Source organism: Malurus melanocephalus, unplaced genomic scaffold (genome assembly GCF_030028575.1).
Source record: "Malurus melanocephalus ecotype Western Australia unplaced genomic scaffold, MMel_1.1 scaffold_397, whole genome shotgun sequence".
Classification (NCBI taxonomy): Eukaryota; Metazoa; Chordata; class Aves; order Passeriformes; family Maluridae; genus Malurus; species Malurus melanocephalus.
This window is the reverse complement of record NW_026623629.1, coordinates 213,313-235,679: the sequence shown is the minus strand read 5'-3', so window position 1 is coordinate 235,679 and position 22,367 is coordinate 213,313. Positions and strand designations below refer to the sequence as shown.

Here is a 22,367-nt window from a genome sequence, read left to right as displayed (position 1 = left end):
AACTCCTGCRTGGCTGAATTGTGAGGGTCAGAGCTCTCAGCTGGCCAGCAGCTGCAGCTGGAGGAGGTGGTGACTTCAGCAGGGAGCTCTGTGCTGGTCTGTGAGCTGAGGCACATCACACTCCGAGCAGCACCATTGTGCTCAGTGTGGTATGAAGCAGTGATTTGATCTTCCCCTTGACTAGCTCAGGCATTAAATACATTGTCCTTGTGCTTACAGCAGACCCTGACTTCTCAGATTTCTCCAATGAGCTTTATTCTGGCACAGCTCCTTGGAAAAAAAACATATTGACTGGGTTAGTGATACTCATGTGCTCATACAAAACATACCATTTCTTTCCACCTTAGCAGAAGTGCAGGGTGTTGTTTAAAGGGTTATAGTAATTGAAGCATTAAGAATGGTCTGTAAATACCTGATTCCTGCTGTACAGTTTGAGCTGGTACTCAGAGAACATCCTGCCCCTACTGGGACGTGCAGAACTCGTTTACCAAGGGTGGCTTAAATGGTGAAATGCAGGGAGTAATCCAGGGAGGCTGGCTGTGTAGGGAGAGCCTGCAGGAGCTGGTGATGGAGCCATGTTTGTGAGTTTTTTGAGGAGTTTGCTTCAATTAATCCTGTTCTGAACAAGAAAATTTTCATTAAGCTCAGACCCCCCTTTACTTAGTGCTGTCTCATGATTGAAATCACATGGACAGGAACCCCCTTTTCTACTGCATTTTGTATTTGAAATATAAGGGGTTACGCTGTACAGCCAATCTGGATATTTTGTCTCTGCACACTTCTTATGAGAAACATTTTTTGTGTATCCTAAACTTGAGCCAAGTGTGATGCTATTTCAAATCACTTAGAGCTTATTTCTTTTTTTTTTTTTTGAACACTAAAAATGAATATTCAATGAATATTCATGGTTTCATCTGCCTTGTGCTGCATTACTGTGAAGTGAAGCAAAAAAACTGAACAAATAGAGGAAGGAAATGAAGTCTCTCTTCAAAAGGCAGCTTGGGCTGGAATGCAGGGCTGGTTGTAAGATTGCCTCAGAGGATGGTTTTGTGCACATTGCCATCTCCACTATTTCACAGGTAAGGATAGCATAGCACTGGACAGGACAAGAGGTGATGACTTCAAATTAACAGAGGGCAGATTGAAATTAAATATGAAGAAATTCTTCCCTGTGAGTGGTGAAACCCTGGCACAAGTTGYCCAGAAAAGCATTTTAGAGTTGTAGCAGCACCATTTTAAAAGGAGAAAACTGAAGTCATGAGAGTATCCCTTGACTGCCAGAGAATCTTAATATCTGTAACGCTGAAACAAACCCCCACAGCCCTGGAGTACCAAATCCCTTAACATCACATACCAAACCCATCTTTTGATTCCACTTTTTTTATTAAAATATCTCATGTATATTGCTCACATTAAAATACAGCAGTAGTTTAATTTTAAATATAGCCACAGGTAGACACTCAAAAAAAAAAAACAAAAAAATATCTCATGTATATTGCTCACATTAAAATACAGCAGTAGTTTAATTTTAAATATAGCCACAGGTAGACACTCAAAAAAACCCAAACCCACATCACTTTAATAAAATAAATAAACCAAATTTGTTTATCAAAGTTTCAGACCATCAGGGTTAGGTGATAAATGATTTCAGACACAGTACAAGTCCTAAGACACAGAGCTACCCTACCCCAGGACACGACGTTGTGAGGACACCACGTGCAGCCTATCTACAGGACAGGGACGAGGACAGAGGCACTGGGTCTGTCAGGGTGGTTATAGTCACAAACCACAGCACAGGAAGGTCCTKCTTCACAGCAGCTTTTGGACAATGTCCTAGACTAGCATGGCATGGCAAGGCATTCCTGGGAAAGAGTATTTAATAGCTGTAATCCTTTGACACACACAGAGAAGGGTATTTTTGATCCAGTTCCCAGCAAAGCTGGAGTTGGTCATGAATTTGGTCTTGAACAGATGCTGACAGCTATGCTCTAATGCAACACTGATCTTACAAAGCAGTGCACTGCCCTTCTGCTTCAGATGGTAGTTGGGATTTTGCATCTGGGCAGTTAGGATACATTAGAAGAGAATCCTAGCACAGAGGGACACAGYGCCTGATGGGCAGGTGTCTGGCTTGTCTTGCTTTACAGAGAGACAAAAAAAAAATAGAGCAAATTGGCTGAGTTTAGAATTTAAAAAAAAAAAAAGGAATTGCTTTAACAGGCAAAATAATTCAAAGGCATTTGCTTCATTTCCCCTCGCCTCAAAAAAAGTGAGGAAAAAGAACAATCTACAGAAGAAATCTGCACTGCAGGATTGTGAACATTTCAGATTGGGTCTTTCAGCTTTACCTATAATGRAAGTGTCCCAGGATGTCTGGAAAAAAAAGGATAGTAAAGAAAATTCTTACTTTCTGATTAACATACTTAAATTCAACAAAAACACATCGGTTCCCATTGTAGAGGCACAATTCATCGAGAGCTGCATCTAGAACTTCAGTGAAAACAAGTAAAAATACTAGTTCCAAAAATAAATAAAATGTCATTTACCGGTACTTTATTTTTGCTGGTGTAGTGCAAGGTAAGTAAGGTCAGAGAAGTGCAGTATCACCTTTTGAGTATAAATACTTTCTACATAATTCAGAAGAGCTACAAAATTAGTCTCAAAAAAATAACTGTGCAACACATCTAAGATAGACAGCATGCTTATTGAATCCCAGTGTCTAAGCTACCTGTTTAAATATGGTTTTTATACAGGTTCTGTCTCACCTGCCTGAGGGAATTCTGAAGCTTGGTCAGAACCAAATTTGTTTGCATCTCTCACTGCCTGTAAACAAGTTACCTCTATCAATCCCAGTATCCAGCAGCAGTTCATGCCACAATAGTCCTGATGTCACTGCATTATTTTATTAGAAGCCACAGCTGGAAGAACATTTCCCAAATTAGCCGCTAGATCTGAATTATTCGTGTCTGGCATTGCGTAAACATTTCTCTCAGTTCTTTCTGTTTGATTTCATTTAAAGCTTCTGGTTCCGCCGGGCTCTTCTGGACCTTTGCCACAGCAAAATTAATCCCTTGAGTCAATCCTGCCTGGGTGATGTTGGCAACCTGGACCATGGAGCTGCGGATTTTAGCAAAGGGAGACACGGCTCTGCTGCTGCTGCCGTCAGCGGGGGAAGGAGTCGTGTGGAGTCCTGGCTCGTGGTTCCCAGACACAGATCCCGGGCTTTTGTGGGATTTACCAWAGTCAGGCCCACCAACAGCCAAGAGCTGCGGATTTGGCTCAGAAGATTGAACATCCAGCTTAGAYGGCCGGGAAGGAACGTCTGCAACAGCTTCAGCCTTGGGTTCTGCCTTCTTGGCTGCGTTACTGCTGGTTTGGATCGGTGTGTGATGGGGCTCCTGAGAACCAGCCTCAGGCTCCAAAACCTCAGACACCTTGCTCTGGGCATCCTGCACGAACCTCTGGCAGTACACATCCACAGGCTTAGCAAACTGCAGCTCAGCACTGTCAGCAGAAGGCATGGCCACGTCCTGGCACTYGGGTCCCTCGGGCGGCACGGCGATGCTCAGGCTCATGTCGGTGCTGCTGACGGACTGCGAGCGGCTGCCCAGCCGCGGAGCCGAGGCGATGATGCCACAGCTGGGCAGCACATAGTCTGTGGGGCCAATGTTCTCCAGGGAATCCGTCAGCTGGGTGTCCTCATCCGATTTGGAGTTAGTCAGGAAATCGTCCGAGTGGAATGAGTCGTTATCTGAGCCTTCTGTGTCAGATTCGCTGGCAGCTTTAGGATCTACCCCGGGATTCTCCAGAGTTTCAAGGCTGCTGTCTGATTTCCAAAGATTAACTTTCAAATTTGGCTTCAAAAAATTGACTTTCACTTCAGTTTTGGCCAAGTTGCCTAGCTTCCGAAGGTTGCTCATGTTTACGTTGGATTTGGTTTGTTTCACCTTTTGATTGAGAGAGGAGAACTTGCTCAGTAAATAATTCTTGCCTTGGGCCAGGGACCCTCTGTTCTGAGACCGAATGCCGATGATATCTTCATGAGGTTTGCTGCTCCTCCTAGAAGAAAAAAATTTTATCTTTAATGTACAATCAAAGCACTGAGTATTCACTTACGGTCTATTTCCATAACAGAAATGGGCATTTTAGTTACTAAATTACCCTCTCCTTACATGAATAATAMATTTAATCCTTTCCTTACATAATAAAATTGTACCCATATAAGCTAATCAAGCTCAAACCAACAAAAACAAAGAAGGGTTGATACAGAACAGCAGCCAAACAAGGGGAACAGGCAGTTTCTGCAGGCACTTTGGTTTTAGATAAGAGAAGATTTGAATTCTCCATTTTTGTAACCCTGACATTGTGTATGCTGTACTCAATAACCAGATTTAGCAAATATTTAGTTTGCAACACCTGTAAAAAAGAACAAGATTTTTTTTTTTGCTACACTTTCTACTCAGCTGGGAAAAGCAGCTGAGTTGAGAGCAACAGTGGAATGAATACAGAAGGTTGCCATCATTTAGGTACTCACCTCTCCAGCTTCTTCTCAATAATGGGCACATCCATTCCCATTGCTTGCTTTGTGATYCTCAGCATTTCTGCAATGCACTGAAGAGTGTCTGAAATCCAAGCAGCAGCCTGTCAGACTCTTAAAAACACCCTTAAAAGCCCATATTCCACAAAAAAAAAAAACTGGCCTAATTTTAACATAATCAAGTGTGTTTGGTTTTATTGGGTTGTTTTGTTTTTTTTTCTTTCACCCCCCAGAACAGTTGTGCCCTACAAGTTGAAATTCTGATTTAAAGCTTACAAAACAAGCCTAAAATATAAACTCTCCTTCAGCCCTAAATACTCAGCATTAAGTGAATCACTGCCATGCTGCTYCATTTGGGGAAGGAAGAAAAGCAATGTTATTTATTCTAATCCTTGTTGACAAAACTCAGTGCTCCAGGTATGAAGTGCTATTTTTTTCTCTTCCTAGTGTTCATTTAATCTAGTTAAACCACAAGCAGAACATATTCAGACATTGATTTCACTGAAGAAATCAATTTCTTTACCTCTTTAGGAGCCAATTTTAACTTCATTTTATTAGTTTTTGGAGCAGTAAAGACCTGGACAGTGAAATTACTCCAGTTCTAGAGAGAAATGTTGTTTTAAAGCTGTATCTGAAACTTACTTTTCTTTCTATTAAAGCAGTAACATCTGAGTTTTTTTTCAAAATTGTTTGCCCATTTCACAGAACTGGATTATWTCAGAATAACTTCTGCAGAAGGATAAATTTTAAAAGCAATGGAATAAAATATTTTAGAGAAACACTGATACACTGAATACACTTTTATATCTAAAACCTTTGCATGGGAAACAAACCTTTTCCATCTTCTTCTGGGCTGCGAACCACAGCTCTGAGGGTGTGGAAATATCCACTCATTTCTTTGTATTTGTAATGCAGCCTCATGCAAGAAAATTTGGGTTTGCCAAAGAGGGTAGGCTCAGGCCCTGAGAGAGAAACCAGGAGATGAGAAATCTTTAACCAAACACTGAAAGAGGTACTGCAGACTCTGTTCCTAAAAGTATGTAAGTGCTGACAGACGTTTTCAGCCTAAAAGGCTTCATGTTTTCATTAGAGCAGGATAGACACTTTAAATGAAAGATTTTCACACTAACTAAACAATCAATAACTTACAAAAACCAGTTAGACTCTGTATGTCTACAACAATCAACCCTGATTGTTATTACAGATCACTCTATCAAATAGAAGAGAAAATGTTTACATCCAGGGGGGTTTTTAGGGAATGCTCCCATAAGGATTAAGGGGAATGCAAATACATTGTTACCAAGAGGAGGTAATTTAAGTTTCAAGATTTAGACCAAGCACTTCATCTCTTCAGTGCACTGCATAATCCATAGCATTAAATGAGGTGTAGATGTAAATATTTCAACTCTGTTTTGCACCTCAGGACACAAATCTCTTCAACACTCAAGTGAGGAAAATCTTTCCACTGGACTCTTAGAAATTGCAGAGACAGTGAAAGTTACAGTGAGGAGATGATGAAATCACTGTGTATTGAGTAATGGAGGATTAAACTCCATCGGGGGCCACACACTCCCTTCTCTCCAACTGGATCACCTTTTTCATGATTCAGAGGCATCACATCCTTAATGCTTGCAGCAGGAAATGCTGGATTTAGCCTGCAGATGTTACATTCTATAGCCAATAAGTTAAATCAGCATAACAAGGTCCTTTTGTAATAGCATGTTTATTATCAGCCCTGGAGAAAGAAGTTTTACAAAGCTCTGGAACAGACCTAAAGTACAATTCTGAGCCAGCTGCTGTGTTTGGATCAAAGGAAGAGAGCACTGAATGCATAAACCCACAACTTGTTACAGAAGTTGATCAGATTGTTACTGCCCTTTGATAAATAATGGAATCTTTCTGGATGACTCCATGGTTCTTTTAAGAGTTTGAAAGTGGGAAAATTTTAGAACTCTTCCAGTGACCAAAGCTTCCATTTCCAGCAGCATGAAGAGCCTGGCATCTGTTTTCAGCCAGAAGGGCCATTTCTAGTTCAGGGTAAGTGTCACACATCAAGGGCTGCTGCTTCAATTCATTTGTGGGATGCTTTGATAAGTGCTCAAACCAATGTTAAGAGCATTCAAAAAAAAAAAAAAAAACCACACGGAGTGACTGTTTTCTTACCTATTTCTATTTTTTCCAGAGCTTCAAGACTTAACCTTTGGTACTGATTCACTTTGTCGATTTCATCATCRTAGCTGGAAAAAAGAAATAGAATTTATTGCTTCCTACTAATCCAAAACACAGCTACTAAAATAAACTACACACAGTAGGRGAAAGTGGTAACTTACTAGGCCACATAGTAGGCAGAATTTGAAAGTAAAAGCAGCACATCCACATCCTTATGAGTGGCATCAATGAGACTGAAAAGAAGAAAAATAGAAGGTAGAAGGTTTTATTTGCAGAGCTGTAACCCATGCCCAGTGTGTTTTTGACTTTTAGAGCTGAACATGAGTTACAAGAAATTTCAATCCCYGTTATTATCAAATGGATCCATGCAAGCAACAGCCTCTCAAACCTGACGTTACCTAACAGCTCAAATACGTCAGCAGAAGGTCCAAAAATAAACAGAAAGCCCACAAGCTATTAAAAATGCTACCAGAGAAATGGAAAAATACCTCAGACTCAGTGAGGGCGATGAGTCTGTGCCCTGAATAGCTGTCAGAACAACCTGCTTTGCTATTTTTAGCTGCTGAAGTTTAACCTGCAGGAGATGTAGCCACTATTTTTCTSTTACAAGTGAACTCTGAACTTGATAAGGAGTGAAGTTCAGAGTTTATGCCACTACTTTCCATGAAGAGAAATCCAGACTTTCCTACTGCTGACTCATTAACCAAGGATTTAACCTGACCAGTCAAGTTACACTTTCCCTATAAAGCAATAAGGAACCACAGCCCCTCAAACAGTTCCTTTTATCCCCCTTCAGTTCCACAAGTTCTGTCCATGGTCCCTGCTGTATTTTGGCAATATTAGCCAAATGCATCCATTTCCAAATGATGTCTCAAAGGTAATTCCAGCATGATCCATTTTTATGGCACATTTAGAGGACCTTTCCTTTTACAAGTATTCAAACCCTTCAAGGATTCTTGTCCTTCTACAGAACTTTCCACTTGTTTTCTGTTCACTCATCTGCTATCAAAAACCTTTTAACAGACCTGTCCAAGTAGCAGCTGATCACTTTTAACTTTGTGGAACAAACCTTGGATCACAGTCAATGAGTGCCCAGCCTCCATGGAATTTTTCATCATCTGGTAAGAGCAGTTTCATGTAGCTCTGCAGCAGCTGGCTGATCAATTCCTGGTGGCTCCTCAGGTTCTCCTTGTGCAGGGCTTCGTGCTCCTTCTCTTTTGTAAATATTGAGTACAGGTCCTCTGTCACGGGGATACCCTGCATCAAATCTAAAAAAATCCCAGAAAACAACAAAGAAACAGTTAAAAGTGATACACRGCAATAGTTTGTAAATTCCTTCTAAATGTTGCATTTTAGTGATACTGTTGGTAGTCTTTTTGAATAGAATGTTGCCCGAAACAGAAAACTCAGTAGGTATAATCCGATTTTCAGTGAAAAACAAAGAGTTCCTCATTATTTCAAGAGATAGTTGCTACATAAGTTTAACTTTGTCTAAGAGATGCTACAAGACATTTAATACGAAAACAAAGCTGGGGCAAATGCTGCAATGAGTCACAGTGCATGCAATCCCTCTAAATTGAGTATTRCTTAAATTTCAGAGTGARTAAGACTGTTCATTATGGTGACCARTACAGKASATTAATATATTACACACTCAAGGTGATTTTAAGCAATAGGAAAAAAAATAAAACCAGACAGAAAGAAGAAAGCAATATGATTTAATATTTTTAAATAGCATAGTTCAGCCTTGTTAAAATTGTGCTCTTACCTATGACAGCTTGCCTGTAAGCATCCCTGAAACGATTCAAGTAGTATCTGTTTGCAGAGTTCACCCCATCCTTCATCACCCCYGCCAGTTTTCTTTCACCCGTCCTTGTGAAGTCACCCTGTCACACAGAACATGCAAACCATGCAAAATAGGAAACTTGGGAGCAGAAGACTCAGCCCAAAAGATCTGGCATTCTGAAACTCAGAACTGAATAGATGGCAACTCAGGAATTATCTTCAAGTAACTATTTCACGTAGAAGTTGAAAATACTGATTTTTTCAAAGAGGATCTGCTGGCATTGTTTGACTCTGCACAGAATCCTATGTTCTTGACAGACTTACAATTTCTGTATGAAGTTCCAAGAGAAAACAAATCTGGACAAATAAGCCAGCTAACACTGATGCAGGACTTTCAAGACATCAATCACTGTGATGCTTCAATAACTCAGAAAAAAAAGTCCCTTTATTTTTGGGCCTTTAATGTAAAAGGAACACTACTGGAACAATAGAAAAGACCGAAGCTTACTGAAAAATGGTTTTCATCTTCTCTACTTTTGCTACCAAAACAAGACAAGCATAACATACTGAGGGAAAGCAGCACATATCCTCACAACCTCAGAAACAAAAGGAAGTTTCTAGGCCAAGGAAGGCTTAGAATTTGAATAAAAAGCTGTTTTGGTAGTTACACTTCATTAGAGGATTCTATTTTCAGAGCCACTCTGAACACTGGCTCACAGCAGTTCTAAAAGCCACATCAACTCCTATGAAGAACATTTCAAGTGTGTTTCACTTTCAAATTAAAAGAAATACCACAATTAAAATAGCTCAATAGCAAACAGAGAGACCTTCAAGCAAAAGGCCTGAAAATTTAGATTTAGAAAATGAGGGTTGTGCTTCAGGTTTAAAGTTAGATATACTCAATAAAAACAAGCATGTCAGGGKGGTYTTTATCATTTWAAAAAAAATATTAATGCAATCAACTAATCTAAGCTCAGCAGAGATACTTAAAGAGAGATTTAAGTCTTAAGGTTTTCCATCATAATGATTTTTCTTATGCCARATACCAAGAATAATGAAATTTGTTTCACAAGATCCATGCAGCAAGTACCTCAAATTTAACTTTTCAAAGCAGTAGAAGTACAAGGGCAAGGAGTTTCATGCTTGATCTTGGCATACAGAATGCATTACACCTAATTAAGGTAAATAATGAATACCATCCTACTACCTGCATAGCCTGATCTGCAGACCTTCAGARTATTTTTAAAGTACTGTAACTGCTTAGAAGTACTATAACAAACTGCTAAAATTTGRATGGAGATAATATTTAAAATATCCCTCAAACTTTTATCTCAGCTGTGCTTTTACCAGAGCTGAAGGGAACAGAAAAGTCAAAGAGCAAGGTGCACTCAGCTCTTCTCCCATCCACACCACGTGCGACCCTAAATATTCTTTCACTGCAAACCCTCATCTCTCCAAAACAAAACCATACARGAATATCTGGTGAGAATATCTTTTACAGATCCCAGGGTTTTCCAATGCACACAAGGCATTGCTGAAGGCAATGTCCCCTCACCTTCAGGGCAGCCGTGCCCGCGTACTGCCGGCTGATGGCATCGCCGTTGTTGGCCCACATGATCTGGTAGATYCTGTTGCATTTCACTGGCAGGGGCTGCTCTGGTGGCATCACACCCAGTTTTTTGAGCTGAAAGTTGATATATGAGTTAATTCAATGCCCATGGTAAAAGTCATTCTCAATATCAGAGCTTGGTACAGAAAATGGAGGTGCTCGCCAAGTGTTTTAATTGTTAGATTTTGTATGATGGGGGAAAGGAAGCCATTGTGCTAATTTGTCAGATTAAATTAATGAATTGGTGATTTACTGCTAAACATCATGTCACTGAAGGCAGCAGTAACATTAATTATGGACGTTAAGTCAATCATCAAAAAAAATTAGCTGAAGGAAAACTAGTTACTGTAGATTCTCAAGATAGAGGAAATTTTAATAGAGAATCATCAAAAAAAGGACATCACAGAATTTTAAAATAAACAAGTTAATATGTCTTCTATTGCAAAGACATTCATGACCTCAAGGGTCTGAAAACAAAGAAAAATAACTTACATTGGTTTATTATTAGTGCCTGCACATTTTGGACAGTTACTGTTTGACACTGATACTAAAGTAAGATATCTCCCTCTTGGAACAGCCAGTCCCTCAGCTTTCCCCAGATAAGCCTCGGGTACAATACCAACATCAGGCTTTGTACACACTGAGTTTATAGAGCAGCACATACATAACTGCAAATAAATCACTAAATGATAGGRATAACTTGGAATAAATCACAGGCAAACCTCAATTTACAGCCAAAACCAAATGGTCAAGCACTCTTTGCAAGTTAACTGCAAATTAACACAGAGTTGCTCATTAACTCTGAAAGCCCTCTCAGGTTTCCAGGWGACAGAGAGCAGTCAGAGACAGAGGTGCTGTGGTTCCAAGGAAGAGAAGTGTGAGGTACATGATCTCTCAGTTCCTCACTCCATCTCATTCACCCTGCGGTGCTCTGGGCATTTCTCAGCCATGAACTGATCCCCAARTGCTTCAGCTGCAATCTGAGAATGATGCAGCACATCACAAGCTAATCCTTCAGCAATGATTACTGAAGCCTCYTCACAACAATCTGTAACACTCTTCATTTTGGAAGAATTGCCTTGGAACTCAAGAGTTACCCTGGATAGAAATCCTGTTCTAAAATAATGACTGTGGGGCTGCTGATCCCTCCTCTTGTCCCCAGCACTCCCTCTATGTCAGGAGCTCATAACAGCAGATGACAAAGGGGAACTGCCAGACACAATGGTCAGAGCCATTCACTTTTCACCTTCATGAAGGACCCACTTCATCCTTTCTGCTTCACTTTAAACATAATCAGATTGCTCWTTTTGGGCTGTGGCTGGGGCTTTGAAGTTCCAGTCACAGGACACAAATCTGTATTTTGTTTGTAGCAGTCCTGGGTCAGTGCAATCTTCACAAGGGAAGAGTCATCACTGGGCTTCCAAAGCAAAAAGCAAATGAGGGCCAGAGCAAAGAGGAGAATTGAAGGGAAATACTCTCAATCTGCCTGGAAATCCCTTCCCTGTACAGGGAGAGCTCACAGCACAACAGCCACAGCCATCAGGACAATTGACATCATGAATTAATTACTCCTTTACACACAGAAGGGACAACTAATCTCCCTAYTTGCTGCATCACAGCATTTCACTTCAGAGCACCTAAAATAGCACCCAGCTTCTAGTCAGGTTTAACATCATTTCAGTGAGGGACTTGGGATGAAGGTGTTTTGTTTCTAAAATCTGTATTTCCTACATAACTTAAACTGAAATTGCAAAATCCAAACAAGACAATCTTTCCAAGATGTGGAGTCAGTCGTTTCTGAAGGACTGAAGGAGACATCACTGTTCTATAACCATTTCAAGYTTTGCATTTGTACATATTATTCCTCTCAGCTTCACGGCTTTTCAAGTCTTTCACAGATTCCTTTCAGCAGAGGTTCATTTAGCATTTTTCAAGCACACAGATTTTTCTGTGAACACCAATTAAGCTCTGAGGCACTCAGCACTTGACCMAGCCCCTGAGTGATACGTGCCTGCTGCTCCATGACCACTCTGGCAATAGCAGCCTGCACAACGTTGGTCCGATCCAGGCAGTCCATGCAGTTAACCCGGAAAATTCCTTCCTGTTTACAGATCACTCCAGCTTGGTCAACCCTTTCAACAGGAAGAGAACAAAAGCATACTGAGACCCTTAAAACCCAGTGTAATTCATCAGTTTCTATGAACAGCAGAATATTTTACACGTGGAGCACTATTTATGGTTGCACTCAGCACCCCAACCACACCACACTCTGAATTAACTCCTATTCCAATTTATCCTCCTCTTTAATCTGGGCTGGATTTCACACAAATCCTGCTGGGGCCACAAACTTGAGATGCAATCAGATGCTGAATTCAACTCATGSATAATACAAGCTTTGGAGAGAAAAGGCCTTTAATTTCAASAACAGAGCAGCCAATAATAATGGCAGCAATGCAGAACRATACAGAGAGATGGACTGAGGCTGCAGCCACACTTYACCCAAATATATGAACTTTAATCAGTTCAAACCAAAGGTCAAACGTGCCTGCTTGGTGTCAGAAATAAGGCTGCCATTGGGTCAAATATAAAGTGTTTCCCATCAAATGTGAGTCAMCCTAAAAGTGTTAMATGTGGTAAACCTCAGGCAGGAAAYGTCAACTGAGAAATTTTAGCTGTGACATGAGTAGAACACCAACACTTCACAGCACAAAAGCTCTGGACACCAAGAAAGAAATATAAAACATACTGGCTAGGAGAAAATTAAGGCCTCTGAATATCTACTCTTTGCTGGAGATTTTCTCTACAGATGTTTTCTATGAGTGWAAAAACAGTGAAGTACCTACCAGCACCACTTCATGTCAAGAATAATATCATGAATGGCATCAGTCAGTGTTTGAACATTTTCAAACTTCATTCCTCTGCTAAAACACAGAAGTTCACAAAAGTTAGTTTGATCAAGAGCAGTGACTTTGTTAACGTTACAAATAGGATAAAGTTTTTAAGTAAAGACAGTGTTTTGGCTAAATGAGAGAGAAAAGCTTTCTCYCCTGCAATGAGCTTTAAACAGGAGCCAACATTCAGAACTATTTTACAGTACAGTCCAATGTCCAAATCCAAGGCAAGAGGTTAAAAGATCACAAAATTCTCAAGGATTTGCATTTTTAATGCTGCTTCCAAAAGGAAGAATAGGTGTGAGGCTATTCAGGCATGTGCAACACTCTGCTCTCATTTTAGTCTCAAGAAAAGTAACTACTGTCGATTTGGAACTGGGATGGTGAGTCCTGCTTTGCCAGTCATTGTACAGAAAAAAGACCCCTAAAACACATCACCCCTTCCTTCCCCTACCCTATCAGGTTATTTTTCAGGAGTGTTCTCAATTCACTGCTGCTCACAATGCAAAAAGAAGACTTTTGCTCGGTCACTGCGACTGTACATAGCAGAAAAGTGAATCAAGGAAAATGAAAATTCCTCTAAACAAAAGATTAAAAAACAAATCAAGCCAGGGTGCCAACAGTCCTCTCAAAGGCCATTATTATTCTGAGGGGTTTTCCCTTCCCACCACCTCCTCTGACAATATCTACTAATGCCATACTCAGTCAGTCAGTAATGCTCTCCCAGGCCAGCTGCAATCCTGAGATTAAGTTTGGAAATGAAGATTAAACCAGTTTAGATGCTGTATTGAGTGTCACAGAAATGCAGCCTGCTCGAGGGGAGCAGGAGAAATAATGTCTGTGACAGATGAGGCACGTGAGAACTGCMCTAGGGCATCAGAGAGGAGTCATGAAAACAGCAACTGCTCACACTGGATTAAAATAAAATCCAGTGTATTTTATATTGAGATAACAGCATCAGGGTCCTGAAAGAACCCATCATGTTTTTATAGAAATAAGCAAGAGAAACAGAAGTAGAATTAAAAGCAAAATTCTACATAGCTTGAAAAAGCAGGTCAGCCACAGCTTTACATTCAWGGCATGTTTAGGGAAACTTTTAAATGTGTGACAATTAAATTTTGCCCAATAAGTAACTGCAAATTCCACAGGTCAGGRACACAAGATCACAAACAGCAGTGCTTGGTTACCCAAACTTAAAGCTTTATARTGCTTTAGTTTAAAAAATGTATTCTTGTTCAAAAGAAGAGTGTTTCATGAAGAAGGAGAAATAACAATGGGTTTTCTCCTCCCTTATACTTGCCTTTCATGCTCATAAAATAGATGCAAAGTGACATTTTTAAAGGTTTCTTACCAGTGCTCATGGAAGTCAAATGAAACATAAGTCAGATTTGCATTGTTGTAGAGAAGAACTTGTTTAAGGTAAGCATCTCCAATAATCTTCTCTCTGCCTGTCTGATCCACCAAGTTAATAATAACCTGTCCAAAAGTTTAATTATTTAACACTCATCATCTGCTGCACAACTTGCTTAGACACACACCATGCAGTAACAAATAGCTCAACAGTTAAAGATTTGTAGCAATCTTGGTGAAGTTATAATCTTTGCTAGATTGTACCTAAAATAAGCTCCAATAGTTCCCTGCCTAAACAAATTCATTAAGATTTTTTTAAATTTTATTAGAATTAAATTCAGAGAAGCTCTGAATGCACAGGACAGGTACATAGAAATAGGGTTTACGCATTTCCATAAGTTATTCCTGGGTTTTACTGGTTACAAGGATATTTGAAAAATCGAAAGTAAAATTCCATTTATTTATCAACCTTCCAATTGTCAACAAACTTCTAAACCAACCCACAGCACCAAGAAAAACAAACTAAAAGCATTAACCATCAACCCCTGCATTTTCATGAGATTACTGTTGTGTCATGTAGCACTCACCTGCTTTTTGTAATTTTTCAGCTGTTCTTCAAAGTGTGCACGAAAACAAGGCACGGTTTCATTTTCACCTACAAGGCAGAACAGTGTTAGACAGAAACAGCCTGTTCAGCAGTAAGTTCTGTTTGATGTATTAAATCATGCCTAAATTTGTGCTCTAAAAAAATGAAGACAGCTTAGCTTAAAGATAATAATACATTATACAAAATKACTTTCAAAGGTCTTTCATTAATGTGCTCAGCTTCAACATTGTTGTAGCACTCTGGTGTACAGCAAAAACATTCTTGAATTTTGCTGTGGTTGGCTTCTTGTGAAGAGGACATGGGACAAAATTTAACTTTGAATAAACCTGCTTAATCCTTCTACATTTGCACCACACATCCACATAAACACCTCTTCCAAAAGTGGATTTCCAAGGGAACCCTGATTTTTAGGTTTTCCACCCAAATACTCACTCTTGTCCAGCCGGGGCCKTGGGTTATATCTGTATCCAACTTGGCTCCAGAAAACAGGCACAGAGCCTCGTGTTTGGATATAGGAAAGGGTGTGATTATGGACATGGATCAGTTGCTCTGTCTCAACATAATTTGCCACATTTCCATTTTTATCAACACCTCTCCGCTTATACCGCATTCCTGTGGGGAACAAGAATGATTGAGTCATCCTTAAGTATTTGTCTTAAATGTTCATTATTTTTGTTGCTGTTTTTGCTAACACGACACAACAGTTCTGGCCAAAATCTATGATCAATGGCAGAAGTCATTCCCAGCCTGCTTTATTCCCCAAGTTATTTTGACTACATGGATAAGGTTTATTTACTGATCCATTATGAGCAGCAGAAAGGAAGCTGACAGAGCAAGGCAGTTTAAAGTAACAAAAACTTCTGGTCTATCTTGAAAATTTCCTCCTGTTCTGTCACATATAGCAGAAAGTTTTACTTTAGCACTCAGTATTTTCCATGAACCCAAAGGCCATTTTTACTGACAAAGGCTTCACTTCTCACAGAGATCCCACAAGCAGCCCAAAAAGATTTGCAYGTTCCACAAAATAGAAGACTTCCCYTTCTTGTTTCAGCCTGTGTGACTAATTCTGCACATTAAGAAGAGATAATGCTGCTCTGACTACRGTTTTATGCCTACCCAGCTCTGATCTGCTCATTAAACAGAGAAGTGTTTGCACATCCTTGACTCAAAGGAGAGTACATCACTATTTCAGAGAGGATGCAGGTGGTAGCAAAGCACAGGGAAGGAATAAGAGGGTTGGAAAAATATTCAAGGTCATGGAAATTCAGTTCCAAGTCCCGAAGCAGCACCAAACCAGACTTCTGATCTGAACCTTGACAGCACAGAAGGGAAGAGGTTAGAAGTAGGGAAAGGAAAGGAATGTAAAATATCTGCAATAGGGAATTTTACAAGCAAATTGTCAAAGCAGCTTTACAGCCTTTAATCAGATGGGGRAAATTCCACACAGTTTATGCTCTGGAGTAGCAATCAGATGAGCAAAGTGATACCAACAGTAAGAAGGAATCAATAAGAAATTTTCCCTCTGCAATTCAGTCATTGTGTAACAGTGTAATTTTAATTTACTATTAAAAAGGCAGACTGCAAACTAGACACTACTGTCAAACCCTCAAGTATTTACTCCAAGTTGTTCTGCCAAACTATTTTCCTGGGAACCAAATTAAGTGCATCAAAGTGAGCTGTGGTACAAAGGCACAGTCCTACACCAGGGCAGGCTCACCAAGTCTTTTTCTTGTGTTTTTTAACATGTTATAAACCTGCATAAGAAAGGACCTGGAGACATTGGAGAGTGTCTTCATAAAAATCAGACAGATGGAAAAGCCTAGAGTTGAGCAGGACCTATTAAGCTGTAAAGTGATTCAATTGTTCTTTCTAAGATCTGAAGGGCAGGGAATAATTTCTGATTGCCCTGCTGCTCCAAGTTAAACAAGGTGCAAGAGCAAAGCACTCTTATTTCACACCTTGCCCCTGACAAACACTCCTGGGACACGGGCATGCACACACATGGCTCTTCAAATCCCTTCAGCTGCTGTCAAAGCCCTCAAAGGAAGACCTTTGACAATTTAACTCAGGTCCAAGCCTGCTGAAATGTATCAGTTTAGAGCTGTAAGCAAKGTCCTATTCAAGGGGATCTCTGCAAAAATGGAACTTTGCCTCCAAGGATGCATTCAGTGCTCCTGAGCAGACCAGTGATGCTCACTTAGCAGCCACCCCCAGTGACAGCTGCGCGGTGTCACAGGCATTGCAGCCTCTCCTCTCCTCTCCCTCCCAGCAGGGAAAGCTGCCTGCACTCTGACAGGGGCTGACCATCTGCTGAACAGCACAGAACTCTCCAGTTCAACCATCTGCACCCCTCTCCAGAGCTCACAAACAACCCCAGCACCTGAACTGAGTTTGCCTACCAGCTCTGTGCCGACTCCGGCGTGAGATGAGTGCCACCAGGAATGTTGGATGGATGTCATCTACACAAGAGGATTCCTGAGGAGGAGTTTCAGGACTGCTCTTATCATCATCAGAAGATTCATTGTAGTTTACCACAAGTTCTTCAATTTGCACAAATCCCTGAATGATGGGTATTATCCAGAAGTCCACTTCGGCATTCTGAGAGTTGCAAAAAAAAAAATTGACTTTCCCGTTGGTCCAACATTCCCTACAATTATTTCTGCCATTTCTCATGTTTATGGAAACGATTGCTTCACATGCTTTTCATGTTTTAATTTTGGCCATATCCTTATTTCTATAAGAGGTACCAGCATTTTTCCTGCATCAATCAGAGGGCTTTTAAGCCAAGAAGAAAGCAACTTTTTTACCAAGTTTCTGCTTTAAGGTAGTTTTGAAACCTCTGAGTGGACATATACTGTATCACATGTACACAGAAAGGCAGATGTTATCATACAAGCTACCTTAGTCCCCAAAACTGGTTCAGGGGTCTGCACCCTAAAACATTAATTTCTTAAACAGAATCGAGATCCAAATTCCCCACTAATTCAAGATCAACCATTTATATCTTATAACATGAAAAATACAACTCTTTAAGCTCCTGCATTATACACAGCTTTTCACAGAGGACATGGGTTTACCCTGCTGTGTCTCCATAGCCTTTTGGTTTTATATAATTATTAATGACAGAGATGCAGAGCATRAGGTAAGATGTCTGCTGTCATCTTTAAAGAAAATAAGACTTAGCCTAAACTGGTATGCTGAGTAGTTAGTAACCACATACTGAGTAGTTAGTAAGAGTCCTTGATCTACAACGTCAACTTAAAATGATGGAAGATCATACACTGAAGAAAAGGTGGTGGCTCTCTGCTTCTTTATGTGCTCATTAGCCAGGAAAGTGTTTTATTTATTCTGAACAGCTGTTCAGAACAATTTGTTCTGCATTGTCTATACACTGATCAGCTACTATGTTCAAGGAGAAAAATTATTATTCCCCACTATAGAGGACCAAAATCTTATCTCAAGGAAACTTTGGAATTCAGAGGTTATTTCTTTTCTGGTTCCTCTTTATCAAATTCAGCAGTGCTCAGGGATAAGCCATTTCACATAAGAATAAACTCAAATTCACCTTCAGAAATCAGCACAAACATATCACACTGAGTTATTCAACGTTGCTTCATTATAATGAATATTTTAATTCAGCTGCAGTTAAAGATCACAGGCTGACTGGAAGGCTGGCTGGGGGAAGCAGGCAGTGCCAGCTCCCAGCCACAGAAGGCACAGCCCTGATCCTGACCTGACTGCCAAGCAGCTTTTTGATCAAACTCCCACTAGGCCTTGAGTAAACATTTCACCTAAAACTAAAGAATTGCTCATAAATACACACGTTAGAAATGAGACTCACATCGATACTGATGAGATCTTCAATCATGTGCTTGTTCCAAAAGAATCTGTCATCCACCTGTTTGAAACACAAAAGGGCTGTTTTTGCAATATTACAAGATGGGTTTGGGCAGTATCTGTGGGAAGGACACCAATATTCATTAATTTACCCACTACAACCGTACAGACAAGTTTTATTTTAATAAAACAGCTCAAGCCATGCTGCTGGAGATTTCTGTTTCCTTGCACCTGAGCTGGGCACAGGACAGGGGGTTCAGCTGCTGTAGAATGTGSCCAGCCAGGCTTGGACCATGACCATTACTGAACAGCTCATCCCCCAAATGGAAATAACAAATAAAAACAACTCACTTTTCKCCACAGGGGTAAGTTGGTTTTCTCACACACACTCTGCCTCTGCACAGAATTTGTCAGGTCATAGCTCAGGCTGTAGTAAAAGGAGTCTGAATCCATRAACATTTTGAACAACTCCTCCAACAATCTCTTCTCCAGCCTCTCTTTCTCTTTGCTTTCTCTAATCTGAAAGAAAATTGCTGTCATGTCTCTCTCTGTGAGTGAAAAAAACTCCAGCCATATTTTCCATTTCTAACCTTGCAGGGCAAACACTTTCCCAGTGATGAGCAGGACCTTAAAATTCCAAGCACAGATAAACACGAGAGGCASCAGCCTCAGAAACACAATTTTAATTTTAGTAACTATTGTTTTGACTTCCTAATTCAAGCCATTATTATGTTAAAAGCATTTAGCTCAGATTGAATGGTGTTCTCTGAGGAACCAGGCACTAAATTTTGTGTCCAATTCTATATTATAAGAGATATTTACGCAGAGCAATTTCTAGAAGTTTAGAACCTCACTAGTAGCTAATCCCCTTCCAGTGTGGTAAAAAAGAACTCTATCAGCAGTTCTGCCAATATTGTGTAATTACAGAAAGAAAAATCACAGCTAAATAACCAAAAAAATTAAACTGAGCACCAGGACAGTAGTTCCACATTCTGTAGTTTTTTACTGCGTATTTTTTAAGGTCTTAATATTCCATTTGATAATCTATCACAACCTTGGAATTACAAACTAAACATTTTGGAAAAAAAAAAAAAAACCCATGAAAACAGTAGAAAACTTTACCTTCTTTTTATTTGGAGCAGACACATTGGATTTAATTTGAGTAAGAGTCTTCAGCAGAAATTTTGTATCATCTGGGGACTGTGTTATCTTCTCTGGCTTGTTTATCCCAAAATGGTGCTTTTTACAAAGCTAAAATAATGACATTGAATTAAAGCCAACATTTAAATACTCTAAAAAGTTCAAAGAAAACTTAAAAATCTACAAAAGCAAGATTTTGATGTCCACAAACTTAGCGGAGACACTGAAATATAGAGGGAACATGTAGGTTTCCATCTAAAGCCTAATTCTCACTCTTTTTTATAAAAGGCATTTTCTCCTGTAACTGTGAGAACCTCTGCCTCACTTTGACATGACTTGGATACCCAGACCCACTTCAACTTCCCACCCAAATTAAATTTGCATTACTCATTTATATTTTTGRTCCTTTAACCATTCTCTTTTGGGGGAAAAAGTGCAAAATTTGAAGTAAGGATTTCCCTTCAAGCCAGATTACAGAATGAAGATTCCAAAATGGGATGAAAGCAAGAGAAACCATTAAAAAATATATGCTTTCTCCTAGTTCAATAAATCTTGTTCTTGTGTGGTATTCTCAGTGATCTTTATGAAATTTAGGTATTTTGTTGCAATTTCCCTCCCTAGCAGAATTTGTGATTTCTGTTTAAAAACACCTTAAATAAAAAAAAAACTGTATTTTAAAAAGCATAAAATGCTCAAAATGTCTGCTTATACAAGGAAAAAGAGATAAGAGGCACTTAATTTTTATTTCAMTGAAGCAGGAGAGGAAAAGTCAGAACTCCTTGAGAACAGCCATACCTCCAATTCCAGATCCTGAGGTTCTGTCTCAGAAAGTGGAATCACTGCAATCTTCGTTATTTTGCAGACCTCATGATCTCCTGGAAGTTTGCCAATCAATGCTTTCTGACGAATTAGAAGGAGCCACCATGGTAAATCTGGAGGAAAAAAGATCAGTAGATGTTTTTATTTGTCTTGATTAGTTTGCCCAGTGTAAAACCCCTGCCAGGAGCCATTTGAGTAGAAGAATCCGGTGAATGATGATTTGTTATGGTTATGTTTTGTTATGATGCATTGCAATAAAATAAAATAAAGGAATAAACCCCCAAATTAAAAATATTTATTCAGACTCTAATATAGAAAGGCAATTAACTATTTCACAGACTTACATAAAAGTTACCCCTGCTTCACCAATAGCAATTAGCAATCCTAGGATGATGCATATTCTCACTAATGGCAGCACAGTTTGAGAGCATTTGGAGCAAGTTAAGAATTTCCCTTTGTACCTCCTGTCAAACAGCCAACAAGACAGACACAGGTAACATCTGATTACAAGACTGATGAGTGAAGAAATCTGGTGAGCAAACGTGGACTGCACCATAAGCAGTTTATAGCTGTTTAAAGGGTCATGACATCATTCCTGAAGTGCATGAAGTGGTRGAGAAGTTAATGAGATAAAAATTAATGAAGATATTGGTGACAGTGCATTCCATGCACACATCCAACCTGCAACTCAGTTATAGCATCCACTCTTTAATGAGACAGGAAACAGAGCAAACATTCCCCGTGGCTGCTGGACATTCCCAGATTTCCATCCCTTGGTTAGAGCAGTTGTATGCTGGGTTTTTAGGAGTCAAAAGTGAAAGTTCTGTTAAGGGAGATGGAAAAGGCACAGAAAGTCACAGACACACTCACTGCTTCTCCCAGCTGAGAGGCAGCCAACTGARTTCAGCTGAAAAGGTGATATCAAGACATAAAAAGCCTGCTGTGGTAGACTTAAATATGCTCCCACACTTGTGATGGCAGATTGTGTCATGTATTTTGCCTCTGAATACGAYATACAGCCTTTGAAAAGTCTATTTAGCAGCTTTATAGCAAATACAAAGTCTGTTCTCCTTGCTCAGTAAATTCTAAACAGGATTTTATCCTCTGAGTGCTTAAGAAAAACACAGAAAACCCCAGCAGTTTCTTTTATCTAAAGAACAGGAATAGTCATTGCCMACAGACAACTGTGTGCTGTGACACYCCACTGCTCACTTTGATTCTGTATTTCTGCCTTTAGAAAAAGAGATGTGTTTATGTTGGGTATTAAGAACCCTTTCAAAATTTCAGATCCTCATAACTACAAATGTGCTGTGAGAGCCAGAGGGTGCCTCCCAAAAAGGGAAGAGGAGAAAGGGAATGAAGACATGCACCACTTCTTCAATATACATGAACCTGTAAAGGGAGCCCTGTGCTATTCCTGAACACCAGCAGAATCMTAATCTCTGCAGGATCAGAGACACATCAGGTCAGGAGAGAGCTCAGGGTGTCACTCTGATCAAGCAGAGCGAGCCCTGAGGCTGSACCAGGTTACTCCAAGCTGTCACACAAGCACAGTCTCCTAAAACTGGTCAAAGCATAACGAATCAGGACAAGAGAGCGACAGCAAATGCCACTAAGACAGCG

General features: G+C 39.9%; 1 protein-coding gene across 1 annotated transcript in view; it reads right to left on the bottom strand.

Annotated features, from left to right (window-relative positions):
• Window positions 1–2,889: 2,889 nt before the first annotated feature.
• Window positions 2,890–22,367, bottom strand: part of INPP5F (inositol polyphosphate-5-phosphatase F) — a 37,801-nt gene continuing 18,323 nt past the window's right edge. Inside the window, exons 3-20 of the mRNA XM_057379252.1 lie at window positions 20,721–20,857; window positions 19,908–20,036; window positions 19,137–19,304; window positions 18,790–18,846; window positions 17,348–17,546; window positions 15,381–15,560; window positions 14,929–14,996; window positions 14,343–14,467; window positions 12,944–13,021; window positions 12,112–12,232; window positions 10,047–10,175; window positions 8,475–8,592; window positions 7,776–7,974; window positions 6,868–6,939; window positions 6,701–6,774; window positions 5,371–5,499; window positions 4,535–4,622; window positions 2,890–4,059 (exon numbers count right to left, since the gene is read on the bottom strand). Coding sequence (XP_057235235.1) covers window positions 2,946–4,059; window positions 4,535–4,622; window positions 5,371–5,499; window positions 6,701–6,774; window positions 6,868–6,939; window positions 7,776–7,974; window positions 8,475–8,592; window positions 10,047–10,175; window positions 12,112–12,232; window positions 12,944–13,021; window positions 14,343–14,467; window positions 14,929–14,996; window positions 15,381–15,560; window positions 17,348–17,546; window positions 18,790–18,846; window positions 19,137–19,304; window positions 19,908–20,036; window positions 20,721–20,857 — 3,185 coding nt within the window. The 3' untranslated portion in view covers window positions 2,890–2,945. The remainder of the gene's footprint in view (window positions 4,060–4,534; window positions 4,623–5,370; window positions 5,500–6,700; window positions 6,775–6,867; window positions 6,940–7,775; window positions 7,975–8,474; window positions 8,593–10,046; window positions 10,176–12,111; window positions 12,233–12,943; window positions 13,022–14,342; window positions 14,468–14,928; window positions 14,997–15,380; window positions 15,561–17,347; window positions 17,547–18,789; window positions 18,847–19,136; window positions 19,305–19,907; window positions 20,037–20,720; window positions 20,858–22,367) is intronic.